At 41.0% G+C, this 22,447-nt stretch overlaps 1 protein-coding gene across 2 annotated transcripts in view; it reads left to right on the top strand.

Moving 5' to 3' along the window:
• LOC139756425 (uncharacterized) overlaps window positions 1-22,447 on the top strand; it is a 163,321-nt gene that overhangs the window by 68,146 nt on the left and 72,728 nt on the right. For both annotated transcript variants that reach the window (XM_071675858.1, XM_071675859.1), the window contains exons 4-5: window positions 659-775; window positions 12,506-12,575. In XM_071675858.1, the coding sequence (XP_071531959.1) occupies window positions 659-775; window positions 12,506-12,575 (187 nt within the window). The remainder of the gene's footprint in view (window positions 1-658; window positions 776-12,505; window positions 12,576-22,447) is intronic.

The raw sequence follows: 22,447 nt of genomic DNA, 5'->3' as shown, positions 1-22,447 counted from the left end.
AGTAAATGAAACATAAAAGCAAGATAGTGAAAGGTAAAGAGTTTTAAGCCAGATGGCATCAAAGTTAAGAGACTCAAGATCCATTGGGTGAACAACAGGTGTTTGTTTAATGGTAGGCTCAAACTTCACCCTTAGAGCAGTAATGATGGTAGAAATTAAGGTTGGAGATCTGAGACTGTAGAGGAGAAGCATTGTTGATCATGAACAGTTGGATTTCAGAAAGAAGTGAAAGTGGAGGAGGTAATTAGATGATGTTTGATACAGGGAAGGTTAGAATTATGACTGCAAATGCTGAAGAAATAGTTGAGAAAAAGATCCAGGTCTAGCTGCTGTTATAGAAGTGGGATGGATCCCAGTTGTATGATGGTGTTTAAGTGGGCCCTGTTATCTGTCTAGCCCTCTTGACTGATGGTGCCATACTGAATCAGCACTGTAGGATGCTTTGATGACTGTCCTCCATATAGTTTGCAAAAAAAGAAAAAGTAGAAAAGGATCTGTGTGAGTTATGTATTGGTAAGTGTTGTGAACAAGAAAAAGAGGAAATGGAATTGGGTTTAGAAGGTCAGAACTTTGACCTTTCAGTGTATATACACCATGTTACTAGTTTAAGTAATCATAGTCACCTTACCTTCATCATTAATTCTTTCTTTTGTTCCAGGAAATGCTGCTTAACTTTTGAATCAGAAGCCAAAGCCCGAGAGATGGAGTCAGAATTAGCAGAGATAGAGTTTGGTGGTCAGAAGCCAAATATTGATTCATCTTTTCGAGGGAAAACGTATGTATAATGAATATAGAAAGGTAGTATTTCTCATCACATTTTGATGCATATTCATTGTCATGGGAGGGATGGCAGTTGAGTATATAGCTTGAAGTAATAGTAAAGAAATTTGAAAGATGAGTAGAAGGGATTAGATATATGGTATTATGTAATAGAGAGGCAGGAGATCAAGAGAAAGGTGCAAGAGGTGAAAAAGAGGGCAAATGAGAGTTGGGGTGAGAGAGTATCACTAAAATTTTAGGGAATAAAAAGATGTTATGGAAGGAGGTAAATAAAGTGTGTAAGACAAGGGAACAAATGGGAACATCAGAGATGGGGCTAATGGTGAGGTGATAACAAGTAGTGGTGATGTGAGAAGGAGATGGAGTGAGTATTTTGAAGGTTTGTTGAATGTGTTTGATGATAGAGTGGCAGATATTGGGTGTTTTGGTCGATGTGGTGTGCAAAGTGAGATGGCAAGGGGGAATGATTTGGTAAACAGAGAAGAGGTAGTAAAAGCTTTGCAGAAGATGAAAGCCAGCAAGGCAGTGGGTTTGGATGGTATTGCAGTAGAATTTATTAAAAAAGGGGGTGACTGTATTGTTGACTGGTTGGTAAGATTATTTAATGTATGTATGATTCATGGTGAGGTGCCTGAGGATTGGCGGAATGCTTGCGTAGGGCCATTGTACAAAGGCAAAAGGGATAGAAGTGAGTGCTCAGATTACAGAGGTATAAGTTTGTTGAGTATTCCCAGGAAATTATATGGGAGGGTATTGATTGAGAGGATGGAGGCATGTACAGAACATCAGATTGGGGAAGAGCAGTGTGGTTTCAGAAGTGGTAGAGGCTTGTGTGGATCAGGTGTTTGCTTTGAAGAATGCATGTGAGAGATACTTAGAAAAGCAAATGGATTTGTATGTAGCATTTATGGATCTGGAGAAGGCATATGATAGAGTTGATAGAGATGCTCTGTGGAAGGTATTAAGAATATATGGTGTGGGAGGCAAGTTGTTAGAAGCAGTGAAAAGTTTTTATCGAGGATGTATCCTCTGGGGATAGGGGAGAAAGAATACTTCCCACGTATTCCCTGCGTGTCGTAGAAGGCGACTAAAAGGGGAGGGAGCGGGGGGCTGGAAATCCTCCCCTCTTGTTTTTTTTTTTTTTTAATTTTCCAAAAGAAGGAACAGAGAAGGGGGCCAGGTGAGGATATTCCCTCAGAGGCCCAGTCCTCTGTTCTTAACGCTACCTTGCTAACGCAGGAAATGGCGAATAGTTTGAAAAAAAAAAAAAAAAAGTAAGGCATGTGTACGTGTAGGAAGAGAGGAAAGTGATTGGTTCTCAGTGAGTGTTGGTTTGTGGCAGGGGTGCGTGATGTCTCAAAGGTTGTTTAATTTGTTTATGGATGGGGTTGTTAGGGAGGTGAATGCAAGAGTTTTGGAAAGAGGGGCAAGTATGCAGTCTGTTGTGGATGAGAGCGCTTGGGAAGTGAGTCAGTTGTTGTTCGCTGATGATACAGCACTGGTGGCTGATTTGGGTGAGAAACTGCAGAAGCTGGTGACTGAGCTTGGTAAAGTGTGTGAAAGAAGAAAGCGGAGAGTAAATGTGAATAAGAGCAAAGTTATTAGGTACAGTAGGGTTGAGGGACAAGTCAATTGGGAGGTAAGTTTGAATGGAGAAAAACTGGTGGAAGTGAAGTGTTTAAGATATCTGGGAGTGGATTTGGCAGCGGGTGGAACTATGGAAGCGGAAGTAATCATGGGTGGGGGAGGGCGCGAAAGTTCTGGGAGCGTTGAAAAATGTGTGGAAGTCGAGAATGTTATCTTGGAAAGCAAAAATGGGTATGTTTGAAGGAATAGTGGTTTCAACAATGATATATGGTTGCGAGGCATGAGTTATAGATAGAGTTGTGCGCAGGAGGGTGGATGTGCTGGAAATGAGATGTTTGAGGACAATATGCGGTGTGAGGTGGTTTGATTGAGTAAGTAATGAAAGGGTAAGAGAGATGTATGGTAATGAAAAGAGTGTGGTTGAGAGAGTAGAAGAGTGTTTTGAAGTGGTTTGGTCACATGGAGAGAATGAGTGAGGAAAGATTGACAAAGAGGATATATGTGTCAGAGGTGGAGGGAACGAGGAGATATGGGAGACCAAATTGGAGGTGGAAAGATGGAGTGAAAAAAATTCTGAGTGATTGCAGCCTGAACATGCAGGAGAGTGAACGGCTTGCAAGGAATAGAGTGAATTGGAACGATGTGGTATACCCGGGTTGACATGCTATCAATGGATTGAACCACGGCACGTGAAGCATGTGGGGTAAACCATGGAAAGTTCTGTGGGGCCTGGATGTGGAAAGGGAGCTGTTTTTTCAGTGCATTATACATGACAGCTAGAGACTGAGTGTGAACGAATGTGGCTTTTGTTGTCTTTTCCTAACACTACCTCGTGCATATACAGGTGGAGGGAGTTGTTATTTCATGTGTGGCAGGGTGGCGATGGGAATGAATAAGGGCAGACAGTATGAATTATGTGCATGTGTATGTATGTATATGTCTTTGTGTGTATATATATGTATACGTTGAGATGTATAGGTATGTATATGTGTGTGTGTGGACATGTATGTATATACATGTGTATATGGATGGGTTGGGCCATTCTTTCGTCTGTTTCCTTGCGCTACCCTGCTTACGCAGGAGACAGCGACAAAGTATGATATATAATAAAATAAATATGATATTGAAGGATTTTCAAGTTTTATGCAGTGATGAATGAAGAAGCATGTTTCAGCAAATGGATGTTTGCATAATTACATGTTTATATAACTGTATGATAGATTAGGGTGATGTTACCTCTTTAGGTTAAACCATGAGTGAAAAGTCACCATTGGGTTGGCTGGATCTTTGTCAGTTGACAGAACTGAGTACAGTCTTGTCAAAGAACTAGCTTCAGAGGAGTCTCTCCTGTCCCTGCTACTCAATGTGGTGTAGCTGCAGGAGCCTCTAGATAGTGCATCCTGGGATTATAACCTCAGGACCCCTCTGTGAAATTGGTAAGAAATACTTAAAGAAACAAAAGATTTTCATGTGGTACACATTAATCTAGAGAAACTGTGTGATAGGGTCGATAGAGATGCTTCATGGAAGATGGTGGAAATTTATGTGTAGAAGGAAAGCTACTAGAAGCCCAGTGGAGCTTTTTTTTCACGAAGAGACTAAAGCATGTGTGCGAGTAGACAGAGAGGAGGGTGAGTGGATCCGGGTGTAAGTTGATCTTTGGCATGGATGCTTGATGTCACCATGGCTTTTTGATATGTCTGTAGATGGGTAGGAGTGGTCTATAGGGGTGGAGTCAGTACTGTTTGCTATTGACATGGTACTGGTGGCAGATTCAAGTGAGATGCTGAACTTAATTTCTGAGTTTGGGAGAGTGGTTGAGGAGAAAGTTGAGATTAGATGCAAATAAAACCAGGGTTATTAAGAGGAGAGAGGCAGGTCATGTTAGTTGGGATGTAAGTTTGATTTGAGAGAAGTGGATTGTTTTAGATACCTGGGAGTGGACATAACAGCTAATTGAACCATGGAAGCTGACATGAGCACATTAAGGAGTGTTTGGAAAGACAGGTCACTCTTTGATAGGGGAAAGACAGGTATGGTTGATGGAGTAGTATACCCAATAGTGTTGTTTGGATGCAAGGCATGGACCCCTTATGAAAAAATACAGAACAAGGTGGATGTGTTGGAAATGAAATGTTTGAAGACAATATGTGGTGTGAGGAAGGTAGATAAAAAAAAAATGGAAGGTAAGAGAGAGGTATGATAGTATGAAAGAGCTGAAGAGGGTGTGCTGAAATGGTTTACCCATATGGAGGGAAGGAGTGAGGAAAGGATGTCCAAGACTATACATGTTGGAAGTGGAGGGAACAAAGAAAAGATAAGCTGGGGAGGAGATGCAAGGATGGATTGAAAGATTCTCTGAGTGAAGGGGCCTGAACAGGTAGGAGGGTGTGAAGTGTGTGTGGGATAGAATTAATTGGGGCTTTATGATATACAGAGGGTGATGTGCTGTCAGCGAGTTGAATTTGGATACATGAAATGATGAGGGGGAACCATGAAAAGGTCTGTGGGGCATGGTTGTGAATAGGGGCTCTGCTTTTGGTGCATTATACTTAAACTCTCATCCTTCACTTGAGAGTAGATGTGTGTGAATGAGGGTGTTATTTGTATGTCTCTCAACAGTCATATATATACATTTGTATACATGTGTATGTGGGTAGGGTTGGGCCATTCTTTCTTCTGTTTCCTTGCGCTACCTCGCTGACGCGGGAGACAGCGACAAAGTGTAATAAATATAGATGAATAGATATACAGGTAGGAGGGTATGAAGTGTGTGTGGGATAGAATTAATTGGGGCTTTGTGATATACAGAGGGTGATATGCTGTCAGCGAGTTGAATTTGGATACATGAAATGATGAGGGGGAACCATGAAAAGGTCTGTGGGGCATAGGGGATAGGGGAGAAAGAATACTTCCCATGCATTCCCCACGTGTCGTAGAAGGCGACTAAGGGGGACGGGAGCGGGGGGCCAGAAACCCTCCCCTCCTTGTATTTTAACTTTCTAAAAGGGGAAACAGAAGAAGGAGTCACGCGAGGAGTGCTCATCCTCCTCGAAGGCTCAGATTGGGGTGTCTAAATGTGTGTGGATGTAACCAAGATGAGAAAAAAGGAGAGATAGGTAGTATGTTTGAGGAAAGGAACCTGGATGTTTTGGCTCTGAGTGAAACGAAGCTCAAGGGTAAAGGGGAAGAGTGGTTTGGGAATGTCTTGGGAGTAAGTAAAGTCAGGGGTTAGTGAAAGGACAAGAGCAAGGGAAGGAGTAGCACTACTCCTGAATCAGGAGTTGTGGGAGTATGTGATAGAGTGTAAGAAAGTAAACTCTAGATTGATATGGGTAAAACTGAAAGTTGATGGAGAGAGATGGGTGATTATTGGTGCATATGCACCTGGGCATGAGAAGAAAGATCATGAGAGGCAAGTGTTTTGGGAGCAGCTGAATGAGTGTGTTAGTGGTTTTGATGCACGAGACCGGGTTATAGTGATGGGTGATTTGAATGCAAAGGTGAGTAATGTGGCAGTTAAGGGAATAATTGGTATACATGGAGTGTTCAGGGTTGTAAATGGAAATGGTGAAGAGCTTGTAGATTTATGTGCTGAAAAAGGACTGGTGATTGGGAATACCTGGTTTAAAAAGCGAGAAATACATAAGTATACATAGGTAAGTAGGAGAGATGGCCAGAGAGCGTTATTGGATTATGTGTTAATTGATAGACGCACAAAAGAGAGACTTTTGGATGTTAATGTGCTGAGAGGTGCAACTGGAGGGATGTCTGATCATTATCTTGTGGAGGCGAAGGTGAAGATTTGTGGGGGTTTTCAGAAAAGAAGAGAGAATGTTGGGGTGAAGAGAGTGGTGAGAGTAAGTGAGCTTGGGAAGGAGACTTGTGTGAGGAAGTACCAGGAAAGACTGAGTACAGAATGGAAAAAGGTGAGAACAAAGGAGGTAAGGGGAGTGGGAGAGGAATGGGATGTATTTAGGGAAGCAGTGATGGCTTGTGCAAAAGATGCTTGTGGCATGAGAAGCGTGGGTGGTGGGTTGATTAGAAAAGGTAGTGAGTGGTGGGATGAAGAAGTAAGATTATTAGTGAAAGAGAAGAGAGAGGCATTTGGACAATTTTTGCAGGGAAAAAATGCAAATGAGTGAGAGAGGTATAAAAGAAAGAGGCAGGAGGTCAAGAGAAAGGTGCAAGAGGTGAAAAAGAGGGCAAATGAGAGTTGGGGTGAGAGAGTATCATTAAATTTTAGGGAGAATAAAAAGATGTTTTGGAAGGAGGTAAATAAAGTGCATAAGACAAGGGAGCAAATGGGAACTTCAGTGAAGGGGGCTAATGGGGTGGTGATAACAAGTAGTGGTGATGTGAGAAGGAGATGGAGTGAGTATTTTGAAGGTTTGTTGAATGTGTTTGATGATAGAGTGGCAGATATAGGGTGTTTTGGTCGAGGTGGTGTGCAAAGTGAGAGGGTTAGGGAAAATGATTTGGTAAATAGAGAAGAGGTAGTAAAAGCTTTACGGAAGATGAAAGCCGGCAAGGCAGCAGGTTTGGATGGTATTGCAGTGGAATTTATTAAAAATGGGGGTGACTGTATTGTTGACTGGTTGGTAAGGTTATTTAATGTATGTATGATTCATGGTGAGGTGCCTGAGGATTGGCGGAATGCGTGCATAGTGCCATTGTACAAAGGCAAAGGGGATAAGAGTGAGTGCTCAAATTACAGAGGTATAAGTTTGTTGAGTATTCCTGGTAAATTATATGGGAGGGTATTGATTGAGAGGGTGAAGGCATGTACAGAGCATCAGATTGGGGAAGAGCAGTGTGGTTTCAGAAGTGGTAGAGGATGTGTGGATCAGGTGTTTGCTTTGAATAATGTATGTGAGAAATACTTAGAAAAGCAAATGGATTTGAATGTAGCATTTATGGATCTGGAGAAGGCATATGATAGAGTTGATAGAGATGCTCTGTGGAAGGTTTTAAGAATATATGGTTTGGGAGGCAAGTTGTTAGAAGCAGTGAAAAGTTTTTATCGAGGATGTAAGGCATGTGTACGTGTAGGAAGAGAGGAAAGTGATTGGTTCTCAGCGAATGTAGGTTTGCGGCAGGGGTGTGTGATGTCTCCATGGTTGTTTAATTTGTTTATGGATGGGGTTGTTAGGGAGGTGAATGGAAGAATTTTGGAAAGAGGGGCAAGTATGCAGTCTGTTGTGGATGAGAGAGCTTGGGAAGTGAGTCAGTTGTTGTTCGCAGATGATACAGCGCTGGTGGCTGATTCATGTGAGAAACTGCAGAAGCTCGTGACTGAGTTTGGTAAAGTGTGTGAAAGAAGAAAGTTAAGATTAAATGTGAATAAGAGCAAGGTTATTAGGTACAGTAGGGTTGAGGGTCAAGTCAATTGGGAGGTAAGTTTGAATGGAGAAAAACTGGAGGAAGTAAAGTGTTTTAGATATCTGGGAGTGGATCTGGCAGCAGATGGAACCATGGAAACGGAAGTGAATCATAGGGTGGGGGGAGGGGGCGAAAATTCTGGGAGCCTTGAAGAATGTTTGGAAGTCGAGAACATTATCTCGGAAAGCAAAAATGGGTATGTTTGAAGGAATAGTGGTTCCAACCATGTTGTATTGTTGCGAGGCTTGGGCTATGGACAGAGTTGTGCGCAGGAGGGTGGATGTGCTGGAAATGAGATGTTTAAGGACAATATGTGGTGTGAGGTGGTTTGATCGAGTAAGTAATGTAAGGGTAAGAGAGATGTGTGGAAATAAAAAGAGTGTGGTTGAGAGAGCAGAAGAGGGTGTTTTGAAATGGTTTGGTCACATGGAGAGAATGAGTGAGGAAAGATTGACCAAGAGGATATATGTGTCAGAGGTGGAGGGAACGAGGAGTAGTGGGAGACCAAATTGGAGGTGGAAAGATGGAGTGAAAAAGATTTTGAGTGCTCTTGGCCTGAACATGCAGGAGGGTGAAAGGCGTGCAAGGAATAGAGTGAATTGGAATGATGTGGTATACCGGGGTCGACGTGCTGTCAATGGATTGAACCAGGGCATGTGAAGCGTCTGGGGTAAACCATGGAAAGTTGTGTGGGGCCTGGATGTGGAAAGGGAGCTGTGGTTTCGGTGCATTATTACATGACAGCTAGAGACTGAGTGTGGACGAATGTTGCCTTTGTTGTCTTTTCCTAGCGCTACCTCGCACACATGAGGGGGGAGGGGGTTGTTATTCCATGTGTGGCAAGGTGGCGATGGGAACAAATAAAGGCAGACAGTATGAATTATGTACATGTGTATATATGTATATGTCTGTATGTGTATATATATGTGTACATTGAGATGTATTGGTATGTATATTTGCGTATGTGGATGTGTATGTATATACATGTGTATGTGGGCAGGTTGGGCCATTCTTTCGTCTGTTTCCTTGCACTACCTCGCTAACGCGGGAAACAGCGACAAAGCAAAATAAATAAAATAAATATAGATAGATAAAAATATCATCATTTCCTGGGGTTGATGTGTTGTCAGTTAACTGAACCAGGTTATGTGAAGTGTCCAGGGTAAACCATGGAAAGGTGTGTGGAGCCTGGATGTGTATAAGGAGGTATGATCTTGATGCATTACCCAGTATGACAGCTAGAGAATGGGTGTGAGCAGATGTGGTCTTTCTTCATCAGCTCCCAGTGCTACTTCGCTAATGCAGGAAACAGCGTTCAACCATGAGAAAAGTTTATTCTGTTCATCCATGTCTATGTTCACAAGCTTTTGTATGTTTATGGATTTGCAATTACACTGATTTTCATTACAAGGGTATTGATGATACCATCTCAAAATGTACATAGTTGTTTGGTAGCAGTTTATGAAAGCATAATTGCTTTTGGGATCTCTTTCAACTAGTGTCTTGTTGCATAGGTTATCCTTGTTGCTGTAAATCACATACTACATTGATTTGTTCTTATCATTGTTTCATATGCTTATTCTGTAACAGTGTGTGTTTCTTTGGATAACCAATGTTTCATTTTTCTTTGACATGCTGGTTGCTGACTTTCAGTCTCAGCCCCACCCTCTTGATTTCAAATTCAAATTTTAATTACACAACTCACACCCTTTGATTATTTTCCTGTTTTTCTATCTTTTTCTTATTTCAAAATATGGCAGTACAACCAATTAACTTTCCTGCACTGATTTGGAGCAGTGCCACCATTCAGGAGGGGTTGAGATTATCATGGGGCCCACTTGATTGCCATCATGCAACTGGGATCCACTCCACTAATATAGTTACAGCTCTTAGACCTAATTCTCTCAACCTATTTTACAATGTTTGTTGTCTCAGCATGCCTTCTGTTGAACACCACCTGTTAACCACCTCTCCTGATGCTTTTCTTCTTTCTCAAATCCAACTGTCCAAGGCTACTTCTCCTTTGTGCTGTCAGGTCTCCAACTATAATCTCTATCATCTTTTCTGCTCTAAGGTTGGAGTTTGTGCATACTTAAGTACAAAGACACCAATTGTATTTCTCACGGAGATTAAGTCTCCAAACTTTGATGCCATCTGGCTCAAATTCTCTTTACCCTCTGCTTCTTTTCTTTTGTATTTTGATTACTTATCCCCCAATTCCTCTTGATTCCTCTAACTTTGTACAAGTATGCAACTATTCACTTCTTGCCATGAAGCTCTGCTGTCTTCACATCTTTATGTTGAGAGCATCTATGCAAGGGATTTCAGTGTACATCACAGGGATCAGTTAGTCTCCAGACAAGACAATCTTGTTGGAGCTATGTCCTTTTCTTTTTCTCTCCTTAGTGTTATGGAACAATTAATAAAGCACTCTCTCTGAATTCCTTATTGTCATTACTACTCTTCCTCTTCTATCACACTTGGCCTCTCTTTTACCTCTAAACCTTCGTACTACTCATAAACAATCTCAACCCTGTTACAGTCCTCTTAATACAGTCTTATTTCTGTTAATTCTTATTGGGCACACCCATCCTTTCTTCCCCCCCTTGAAATGCCAACTATGGCACTTTGGGAGATCTCAAAAGTTATCCCTGCTCAACTTCTTTATTAACTTACCATGGGATGGGTACTGCTTTTCCAGACGGGATGTCTTATATTGTGCAGAATCCATAGAGGAGGTTATATTGATATGGTTGGGATTGAGTCCTATATCCCATCTTCCAAATCTTTTTCTCCTCACTTATGATTTGATTGCTCCTTCTATGTTACCTGTTGCATCAGGGACGATGCATATCAAACCATGAAACTGCTCCTCTACTAAAACCCACTCTGCTTTTATATATTGCCTGCAATTATTACAGAGCTATTCTTTGAAGAGTCAAGTACACTTTCTTGAAAAGAAAGTGTGCTGACCTGTCTTTTTTCTCAACTGACTAGTCTTACTGATCCTTAACCAAAAGAACTTTTAACACCATCTGTAGTTCAACCTTTCCTTCTCTTTTCTGACCTGATCAGTCTTCTGCTAGCTCTCCAACTGATAATGCTGCACTCTTTAGTACATTTCTTTTCATACAACTCTACTTTGATGATTCATCTTCAAATCCTTCACCCTAGTTTCCTCCCACTGAGCATATACGATCTATATTTTCCTCGTACAGTATTCTAGGTACTTTCCCAGCTTCAGGGGACAAGATGTATGGTTCTAATGGCATACCCCTTGAGTTCCAAGGAAGTGTGCTTCCAAGCTAGTGCTATTCTTTGCTCACCCATTTTTTCTTCTGTCTAAAAACCCAGACTTTTTCTTCCACCAGGAGGCATGGCTTAGTACAGCCCATCCCTAGGAAAAGGGACTGCTGTAACCCCGTCAACTATCACCCCATTGCTCAAGCCTCTGCTATTTCCAAAATCTTTGAAGCTCTTGTAAATTTTCAGAAACTTAGAATCCCATTCCTCTCATTCTATTGGTGATCTTCTCTCCTGTATGACTCACCTCTGGTCCTCCTCTCTCAGGATTTTGATGAAACTTTTTTTTTTGTAGCCCTTTCCTTCTCCATAGCAATTGACAAGGTATGGCATAAGTCTTTACTTTCTAAATTCCCGTATTTTAGTTTCACTGCATCTCTCTGTTCTCTAATGCAGATCCATTGTAGTATTTGTCGATGGAGTAACTTCTTCCTTTCCTGTCAGTAGAGGTGTTTTTCATGGTTCTGATATTGCACTCTTTTCCATCATTGAATGATCTTCTCTTTCCTATTTTTAATCATATTCACTCATGGTACTCATTATTTGACCATATTTCCTCTCTCATTTGGGACCTATATAGCATTTTGGAGGAGGGAAGTAGTAACCTTGTAAGATTTGATACTGCTGAAATGCAATTAACCCTATATCCCTTTCTAAGAATTACTTATTCCCCTCTGTTCAGTTTCAGTACACCAAAATACAAGCCTGTAGTAACATAACCATATCCTCCACTCTGCCTTGGAAACCCCACAGAATCAACATAACAAAGTCTGCTTCCTGAAGGCTGAGGAAGTTGTATGGGTACTGTAATTATTTTTCTTTTAAGCATCTGTTTCATATTTACAAAAATCTTATTTGACCAAGCATGGAATACTGCTCACACTTCTGGGGTGGCTCATCCTCCACCTCTAAGTTAACTAGAGTGGAATTGAAGAGTGGAACTGAAGTCTTCTGTCTCAATAATTCTCTTGGCATCACCTCTCTTTAACCTTTCCTCTATGTATGCTGCAATGTTATATTTTGGCCATTGTTCTTGGGAGTTGTCTGCATGTGTTCCCACCTCCAAGGTTTGGACTGTCGGCAAGTGTTTGGCTACTTCTTCCCACAGTTTCGTTGTGGAGTCTGGCCAGATGAGGATTTGTTGCTATGATACTTCCTTCCCTCAAACAGCTAAGCTGTGGAATTCTCTTTCTTCCTTAGTCTTTCCCTCATCATATAACCTTTCATCCTTTGAGAGCTAGGTCTACAAACACATGCAGAGCCGTGGTTAATTTCTAGTTTCTTTGCCTTTTACCTTTTTCCTACACTTGAGATGGCCTCTGAATGGGCATGCTTTACGTGTGTCATGTGTCACTGTATACAAAAAAAATCTTATTCTTTTTTTTCTTTTAGAGGCTGTGAACAAAAGATTATTATCCCTTTTAATTTTTTTTATTTGGCTTACTTTTTACAGGAAGGGATCTGAGTCAACAAAGAGGAATTTGAGTAGTGATGCAGAAGCTTCTCCAACTAAGAAAAAGAAAGTAAGTTGATGATTTCTTAATTCACATCGTTTGTTTTATTATTTAGATTGACACCTAACAAAATTTCTTTACAGCGATGGGTCATCATATACAGCTAATAATTTCAGAAGAGCTTATGTTCATCCTTAGTGTTGAGCAAATTTTCCATGCTTCCTGCATTGCATTTTCTTTGAATACATAATGATCATATTCCTTGTGACCTTTTCACACATCACAGTGATTGCACTTTTGTTAGGCTGTATATAGATAGAAAGCTGCAGAATCTAATTGTGTTAATTTGGTCATTCATTCATCTGTTTATGGTTTGGTCATCTTTGACATTTGTAGGCCATACTTCAAAAGCAAGGATGACAGCCTCTTTCTCAGTTGAAATTTGAGACAACTTTGCAAGTATATAATGCCCATTTGTTAACCCAGATTACTGCTAGATATGACAAAGTTCACTTTTTTGCCCAGTGATTGGCTGTACACTAGCTTGTGAGGCAATATTTCTTGCTGCATGGGCTAGACAGATGTCAATTATCTACATTCCCTCAGTCCAGACTATTTGTAGATAACTCAGTTTAGTGGATAGTAGGTCATCAGTCCTCACTTTTTTATTTTGTCCCTTCTTGAACGCTTTTCCTGTGTAGTGACATAGTGTTAGGGACAGTTGAAGAAATTGCCTAATTAGTTCACACTCACTCCCTAGCTGTCATTTATAATGCACCAAAATCAGAGTTCCCTGCCCACAACCAAGCCCCACAGATCTTCCTGTGGTTCCCCCTGACCGTTTCACATATCCTTGTTTGGTCCATTTGAGAGCACATTCCCATTGTACATTGCATATTGTCTATTGTATATTGTACACTCACTCATGCATGCCTCACACCCTCCTGCATATTCTATCCCTGAACATTCAGTGCAAATTTTACTCTGTTCCTTCATTCTTGTCCTTAGTTTCTCCCTTCTCTTTGTTCTCTCCACTCCCAACTCATAAGCCTGTAGTCAGCCTTTTATATGTTCAACTTATTCTAGCACACCTTTAGCCCTCTCATACATATTCTTCTTGCTGTCGCACTGTTACCCTCTTCACACCACATATTGTACCAAGCATTTTGATTTTAACAAATCCTCCCTCTTCTCAACTTTTTCATCGGTGGCTCGTGCTTCACATGCAAATAACTCTGTTGGGACTGATATACCATCAGACACACCCTCCCTTACCTTCACAGGCAGTAACCTCCCTTTGCACATACTACTCATTGCATCTGAGACCTTAGTTCCCCTGCCACCCTTTTGCTTACTGCAGATCCTCTGGTTCCATCAGCTGCCATATCTGCCTCTAGGTATCTAAAACAGTACTTCCTCCAGATTCTCTCTCTGTTGAAACTAACACTCCAGTAGACTGTTTCACTTTCGTGCTAATTTCAATAACCTTACTTTTATTCACATTAACTTTCACATGCGCACCCAAACTCAGACATCAGGTTCTGCAGGTTCTCAGTTGAGTCTGCAACCACAGCTGCATCATCAGCATGCAGCAACTGGTTTTCTTCTTAGATCCCTCCATTCCACCCTCAGTAGACCATTGACATGCCACTCTTTCCAAAATCCTTGTATCACCCCCACCACCACCCCACTTCCACCATCCTATCCGTAAACAGATGAAATAGCCTTTGTGACATCAAACATCCCTGTTGCTGATTCACCTTTACCTGAAACAACACATCCTCTTCTTTTCTTACATGCATACATTACATATTTTCATGAGGAAAAATCCTCACTTTTTAGTAGCTTTCCCCCCAACTCTGTTGATCCAAGAATACCTTATACAGATCCTTCTTTTATGTAAGCATTTCTCACACATATTCTTCATAGCAAACACCTGATCCTTGCATCCTCAACCAAAGCTTCTGAAACCAAATTATTCCTACCCAGTCTGGTGCTCTGTACATGCCAACACCCTTTAAGTTTCCCTTCTACCATGCAGGTTACCAGGTACTCTCAACATACTTATTTCTATGGTGTTCAAACATTCACATTTGTCCCCCTTGCCTTTATACTGTGACACTGTTAAAACATTTGATCAGTCCTCTGGCATTGTCACCATAAGCCATAATTTGAAATTCCCAACTACCAATTAGCAACAGAATCAACCTCTATTAAGAAATTCAACTTCAATCCCATCAACTCTAGTTGATTTGCTGCACTTTTCTGTATATAAGGCTTTCGGTACCTTTTTTTCTTTCCAAGGCTGAAACACCCAACCTCTTCCACCTTTTCATGGAACACATTCATCAGTCCTTCGAAACGCTCACTTTCTCTCATCACCTCATCTCTGTCCGTTACCACTTTCCCATTTGCTCCCTTCAGCAACTCTCCAATTTTTCTTTTTTCTCATGCTATCAACCTTCTTTCTGAACATTTTGTTATTCTCCCTGAAGTTTGCTGATACTAGATCACCCCAACCCTCATTTGTCCTCTTTGTTCAGCCCCTGCACCTTCTTGATCTCCTGCTTTATCTTATACATCTCTCAATCACTCGCATTCCTGCAGTGTAAGTATCTTGTATTTCTTTTCCTTCGCTTGCACCTTAGAATTCCTTATCTCACCACCGACCACCCTTTTATACATGCCCATTTCCCACCTTTTGTATTTTATTTGCCTCTGTTGCACACTTAAAAAAGATCATACTTTTTCATCATTCCTCGCAGTAGTGCTAGGAATCAGTGAATAAAGATCGTAATTTTGACGTCCATTTTCTAGTTGTTATATTCAGTGCCAAAGCCACAGCCACCTTTTGATTGACAGCATGTCTAAAAAGAAAAAAAGAAAATATATACCACATTGTTCTAATTCACCTTTATCCCATGCATGATTTTCCCCTGACTCCATGTTTACATGCTGATCTCTCAAAATCTTTTTCACTTCATCCATCCATCTCCAGTTTGGTCTCCCCCTTCTCTTAGTCCCTGCCAATTATGACATTTTCATCCTTTTTGCCATCCTTTCCTCACTTATCGTTATGTATGGCCAGACCATTTCAGCGCATCCTCTTCCACTCTATCAACCACCACACCTCTCTCCTACCCTTTTATTGCCAATTCAGTCAAACCACCTCACACCACATATTGTCCTGAAACATTTAATTTCCAATGCATCTACTCTCCTCTGTATATCCTAATCTCTGGCATATGCCTTCCATCCATACAATGCTGTTAGGAGTACCATACTTTCAAACACTCATTTTTTCCCTCCCAGATGAAGACCTCTCTTTCTACACATTTCTCAGTGCTCATTGAACTCTCTCTCTCTCTGTCTCTCTCTCTGTCTCTGTCTCTCTCTCTGTCTGTCTCTCTCTCTGTCTCTCTCTCTGTCTCTCTCTCTCTGTCTCTCTCTCTCTCTGTCTCTCTCTCTCTCTGTCTCTCTCTCTCTCTCTGTCTCTCTCTCTCTCTGTCTCTCTCTCTGTCTGTCTCTCTCTCTCTGTCTGTCTCTCTCTCTGTCTGTCTCTCTCTCTCTGTCTGTCTGTCTGTCTCTCTCTCTCTCTCTCTCTCTCTCTCTCTCTCTCTCTCTCTCTCTCTCTCTGTCTCTGTGTCTCTCTCTGTCTCTCTGTCTCTCTGTCTCTCTCTGTCTCTCTCTCTCTCTCTCTCTCTCTCTCTCTCTCTCTCTCTCTCTCTGGCTCTCTCTCTCTGGCAGCTCTCTCTCTCTCTCTCTCTCTCTCTCTCTCTCTCTCTCTCTCTCTCTCTCTCTCTCTCTCTCTCTCTCTCTTCCTTCCTATGACTACTAACTTCATCATCCATGGTTCCATTTGTCTTTACCAGGTATTTTCTCCATTCAAACACACACCCAAACAATCTTATGCCCTGTTAGATTAAGTATTCTTGCTTTTATTGACATTTTCTTTCAACTTCATCCTTTCACACACTTTCCCATGTCACCACCACCTTCTGTAGTTTTTCATTTGAATCTACCACCAAAGCTGTGCTATCAGCAAACAAGAACTGACGCATTTCCCAGGCCCTCCTCACCCCCTACAATACTTCCCTAAAAACCTCCTTTTCCTCACCCACTCCTGTATTTTCATTGTTTCACCCTTTGCTTTTCTGCACTCAGTCTCTCATGGTATCTTCCCACACTTCCTAGACACTTCCCTGTCTACACTATGGACATCACCCATCCTTACAACACTGCATACAATGTCTCATCATATCCCAAGACCTTTCATACCCACATTGCAACAAGCATAGAAGACACCGAACACTTACTACTCAATTGTTCTGAAATCTCTGTACACAGACTCATACACCGCACAACACTTTATGAAGTATGGTTTTGTCTGGAGCACTGCAAGAGTCTCATAAAGATAGAAGGGAGACTTGTTAGGAAGAAATTATGCATTGGTGTGACAATTTTCCTGCTGTATCTCTTGAAGCTCATTTTAACATATCTCTTTGTCTGAATCTGTTTGTTCATGAGAATCATATTTACCCATTATATCCAGGTAGAAATACAGATTCTCAGATGATGCAGCCTCCATGGAAAGATCTCACACCTTCATCTTCGACACTTTGAGAGTAATGACTTATCTTAGACACTTTGAGAGTAATGACTCATCTTAGACACTGTGAGAGTAATGACTCATCTTAGACATTTTGAGAGTAATGACTCATCTTAGACATTTTGAGAGTAATTGACTCTGTTATAAGTGAATTTTGTGATCAGTGTATGGCAGCAAGGCATTACTGCCGGATGAAGAATTGATGAATAGATGTCTACCCCTCAAAATGCCTATGGTCAATTCATTTTCTAGAAGTTCATGCATGATGTGGCTGCATTGAACAGAAAAAAGTGAATTATCATACTTGAGATGTTGACAGCAAATGGGTTAATGTACAGAAGTATCACCATAAGTTCCAGGCAAGGTACCAGAAGCCTTCACAAATTATAATCATAAATTCTAGTTTATTTGATTTAATGACTGTAATTAGTTAGGTTCTGGAGGCCATAAGATATGCATAAACCATTCCAAAACTGCATTGATAAACACTAATCATCATTTATACTGTTCATATATGAGTAACCAGTGAACCCAATTAAATGTTCATCTGAGATTTTTTACCAAAATATCTATCATTTATCATTTATCTCAGTTAACAGCCTTTGACAGTTTTTTGGAGGCCCAGGAACACTGTTGTGATTTATTATACCTGCTAATCAAATGATAAAACTCAGACACAAAAAAATAAACCATTTACAATTGTAAGCCAGTTATGATAAGTGAAATGTTATGTTGGAATTTTCATTTAGGTGGCGAGTGTTGTTCAACAGAACTCACTTCCTAATTCAATATGAATGAAACCGTGACCATATCTTACCTGTATTGTGGTGAAAGTGCAGCAGTATCCTCAACAGTATGATTAAGCATGGTTGCTAAACAAAATGTTAATTCCCTTGCTGATGATCCCAATTGTGCCAGGTCATCAACCAAAACCTTTGAATTTCTATAATAGACATTTCAGGGATGCAAAGTTTTTCATATTGTTACATGTGTAAGAATGAAATACAGATGTATTTTAGTGGAACTCGCTGTGTATGCTGTGCTTGTCACTTTTTCTCACAGCCAAGGAATGCTAATTCCCTCAAGGGAACAGTGCTTCCTCTTTGACCGTTGGGCTCTGACTATGCACTTGTTATTCTCCTGAAGTACAGTTCTCCATTAATAACTCAGATAAGCAATGTTTTGATAACATTATGGTAAAATTATTGGTAAGCCTTTGTAGATAATCATTGGTTTTGTTTTGTCAGCAGTACTCTAATCACTTCACTCATCACATTACTGTTACATTACAATACATGTTAACTCATGCATCAGTCTTCATATACACTTGCTGTGTGCAGAGTGATGTGCACCACCTTTGCTACCTGCTAAGGAACACTGTCTCCTCCCCTGTTACTACTGGCCTGCATTTTCCTGTAGTGCGGTTCTCCATTAATAACTCGCAAAAGCAAAAAAAAATCAAATTAGCAGTGTTTCAATGATTGTATGGTAAAATTATTGTTAAGTTTTCAAAGAATTATTCACGAATCAGTCATCACACACACTTTAAGAAGTCAGTGAATTATGGGAGGTTAGAACTTGTATATGTTTGTTAATACCGTTCGTATAGTGTGTCTGCGAGGCATAAGCCATGTTATAAACAAGTCTTTCATCTATGGTACATACTCCACATGGGCACCAACATCATCACCGTGCAGAACATGTCATTTCTAGTCCTTTATGGAACATGAGACAAATCTACAACATTTTGATATTGAATACAAAAGTTTTCATGTTTGATTTCTATTTATCTTTCTCTCTATCTATATCTCTGACACCTGTTTTTTTTGGACTCCCTCAAGAGGGTGGCCGTGGCAATAGAGTCTCCATGAATAGTGAATTCCAGTGCAGCTTCTTAGTCTTTAGTGCCTCACCCTTGACAGGCCACTGGCAGAGGACAAGTCTAGCTAAGGCAGTGTTTGTAGAGGCTCATAGATAATGTTCCTGTTGATTTCTAATTCCTAACATTTCTACCTAAAGCTCCTACTTAAATGTCTGTGCCTACTACTTTTGTCAAGTGGCTTACCATTTTGCAAAAACAGGGCTAGTGCATAGCGCTTGCCTCATGAAAATCTAAAGTTACGAAGAATGAGTTGTGTGAGTTAAAAGTTGTCAAGTGTTATGTTTGACAAGGAGAGATTTTATGTTTGTGGATAGAATGCCAGTAGTCCATGTGTGGGTGAAGCAGAAAGAAAAGACAGTCACTAAAGTGCTGCCTCACTGTGCGCCATCACCATCCTGATGCCTAGGTGGGTAGTACTGGTAATGTACCTCCCTGGTCATTGGCTGCCTACAAGTTAATACCAAATATCTTCTTTACTGCAATTAATATCAATTGCTCTTGTGTTTGGTTTTGGAGGACTAGTAATGAGACCTTTGTGGGCTACCGTAGGGTATTATATCTAAAAAAAAAGAACTAAGAATTATGGTGTGTTTTGTAAATAAATTCAGTAATGATTAAGATTTTTTGTTCTTCCAGTCTTTATTGTGTTACATTAGCTGGACATTGATTTTTTATGTGGACTATACTGACCATGTGCTTCACCCTCTTATTTTTGAAAGTTGGCCACCTAATTTTAAGCTGGTGACTTAGTTTGGTAAAGTGTGTGAAAGAAGAAAGTTAAGAGTAAATGTGAATAAGAGCAAGGTTATTAGGTACAGTAGGGTTGAGGGTCAAGTCAATTGGGAGGTAAGTTTGAATGGAGAAAAACTGGAGGAAGTAAAGTGTTTTAGATATCTGGGAGTGGATCTGGCAGCGGATGGAACCATGGAAGCGGAAGTGGATCATAGGGTGGGGGAGGGGGCGAAAATCCTGGGAGCCTTGAAGAATGTGTGGAAGTCAAGAACATTATCTCGGAAAGCAAAAATGGGTATGTTTGAAGGAATAGTGGTTCCAACAATTTTGTATGGTTGCGAGGCGTGGGCTATGGATAGAGTTGTGCGCAGGAGGGTGGATGTGCTGGAAATGAGATGTTTGAGGACAATGTGTGGTTTGAGGTGGTTTGATCAAGTAAGTAACGTAAGGGTAAGAGAGATGTGTGGAAATAAAAAGAGCGTGGTTGAGAGAGCAGAAGAGGGTGTTTTGAAATGATTTGGGCGCATGGAGAGAATGAGTGAGGAAAGATTGACCAAGAGGATATATGTGTCGGAGGTGGAGGGAACGAGGAGAAGTGGGAGACCAAATTGGAGGTGGGAAGATGGAGTGAAAAAGATTTTGTGTGATCGGGGCCTGAACATGCAGGAGGGTGAAAGGAGGGCAAGGAATAGAGTGAATTGGATCGATGTGGTATACCGGGGTTGACGTGCTGTCAGTGGATTGAATCAGGGCATGTGAAGCGTCTGGGGTAAACCATGGAAAGCTGTGTAGGTATGTATATTTGCGTGTGTGGACGTGTATGTATATACATGTGTATGGGGGTGGGTTGGGCCATTTTTTTTCGTCTGTTTCCTTGCGCTACCTCACAAACGCGGGAGACAGCGACAAAGCAAAAAAAAAAGAAAAAAAAATTTTAACTTTAAAAGTTTCTCAAAAATTCTTTGGTTTCCTAGATAAATGTATTATATCAACATGCAGGAAGTTAAAAAACGTATGAAAGTTCAACTTACATGATATGACTGGCGTGCAGTGAATCTGTTGACGGAATCACTGGTAGTTTAGTCTTCCACCTTCCCTTCTGGTGTATGATTGTACACTTCAGCTGAGAATATGTCAAACATTTTGTCTTTGAAATCAGGTCCTCACAGCATATTATCAATTATTTATTTTTTTTTTATTATACTTTGTCACTGTCTCCCACGTTTGCGAGGTAGCGCAAGGAAACAGACGAAAGAAATGGCCCAACCCCCCCCATACACATGTATATACATACGTCCACACACGCAAATATACATGCCTACACAGCTTTCCATGGTTTACCCCTAGACGCTTCACATGCCTTGATTCAATCCACTGACAGCACGTCAACCCCAGTATACCACATCGCTCCAATTCACTCTATTCCTTGCCCTCCTTTCACCCTCCTGCATGTTCAGGCCCCGATCACACAAAATCTTTTTCACTCCATCTTTCCACCTCCAATTTGGTCTCCCTCTTCTCCTCATTCCCTCCACCTCCGACACATATATCCTCTTGGTCAATCTTTCCTCACTCATTCTCTCCATGTGCCCAAACCACTTCAAAACACCCTCTTCTGCTCTCTCAACCACGCTCTTTTTATTTCCACACATCTCTCTTACCCTTACGTTACTCACTCGATCAAACCACCTCACACCACACATTGTCCTCAAACATCTCATTTCCAGCACATCCATCCTCCTGCGCACAACTCTATCCATAGCCCACGCCTCGCAACCATACAGCATTGTTGAAACCACTATTCCTTCAAACATACCCATTTTTGCTTTCCGAGATAATGTTCTCGACTTCCACACATTCTTCAAGGCTCCCAGGATTTTCGCCCCCTCCCCCACCCTATGATTCACTTCCACTTCCATGGTTCCATTCGCTGCCAGATCCACTCCCAGATATCTAAAACACTTTACTTCCTCCAGTTTTTCTCCATTCAAACTTACCTCCCAATTGATGACCCTCAACCCTACTTTACCTAATAACCTTGCTCTTATTCACATTTACTCTCAACTTTCTTCTTTCACACACTTTACCAAACTCAGTCACCAGCTTCTGCAGTTTCTCACATGAATCAGCCACCAGCGCTGTATCATCAGCGAACAACAACTGACTCACTTCCCAAGCTCTCTCATCCACAACAGACTTCATACTTGCCCCTCTTTCCAAAACTCTTGCATTCACCTCCCTAACAACCCCATCCATAAACAAATTAAACAACCATGGAGACATCACACACCCCTGCTGCAAACCTACATTCACTGAGAACCAATCACTTTCCTCTCTTCCTACACGTACACATGCCTTACATCCTTGATAAAAACTTTTCACTGCTTCTAACAACTTTCCTCCCACACCATATATTCTTAATACCTTCCACAGAGCATCTCTATCAACTCTGTCATATGCCTTCTCCAGATCCATAAATGCTACATACAAATCCATTTGCTTTTCTAAGTATTTCTCACATACATTCTTCAAAGCAAACACCTGATCCACACATCCTCTACCACTTCTGAAACCACACTGCTCTTCCCCAATCTGATGCTCTATACATGCCTTCACCCTCTCAATCAATACCCTCCCATATAATTTACCAGGAATACTCAACAAACTTATACCTCTGTAATTTGAGCACTCACTCTTATCCCCTTTGCCTTTGTACAA

Source organism: Panulirus ornatus, chromosome 21, assembly GCF_036320965.1.
Source record: "Panulirus ornatus isolate Po-2019 chromosome 21, ASM3632096v1, whole genome shotgun sequence".
In the NCBI taxonomy this organism is placed as follows: Eukaryota; Metazoa; Arthropoda; class Malacostraca; order Decapoda; family Palinuridae; genus Panulirus; species Panulirus ornatus.
Note: the sequence above shows the minus strand (reverse complement) of the source record. Positions and strands in the feature narration are given on the sequence as shown.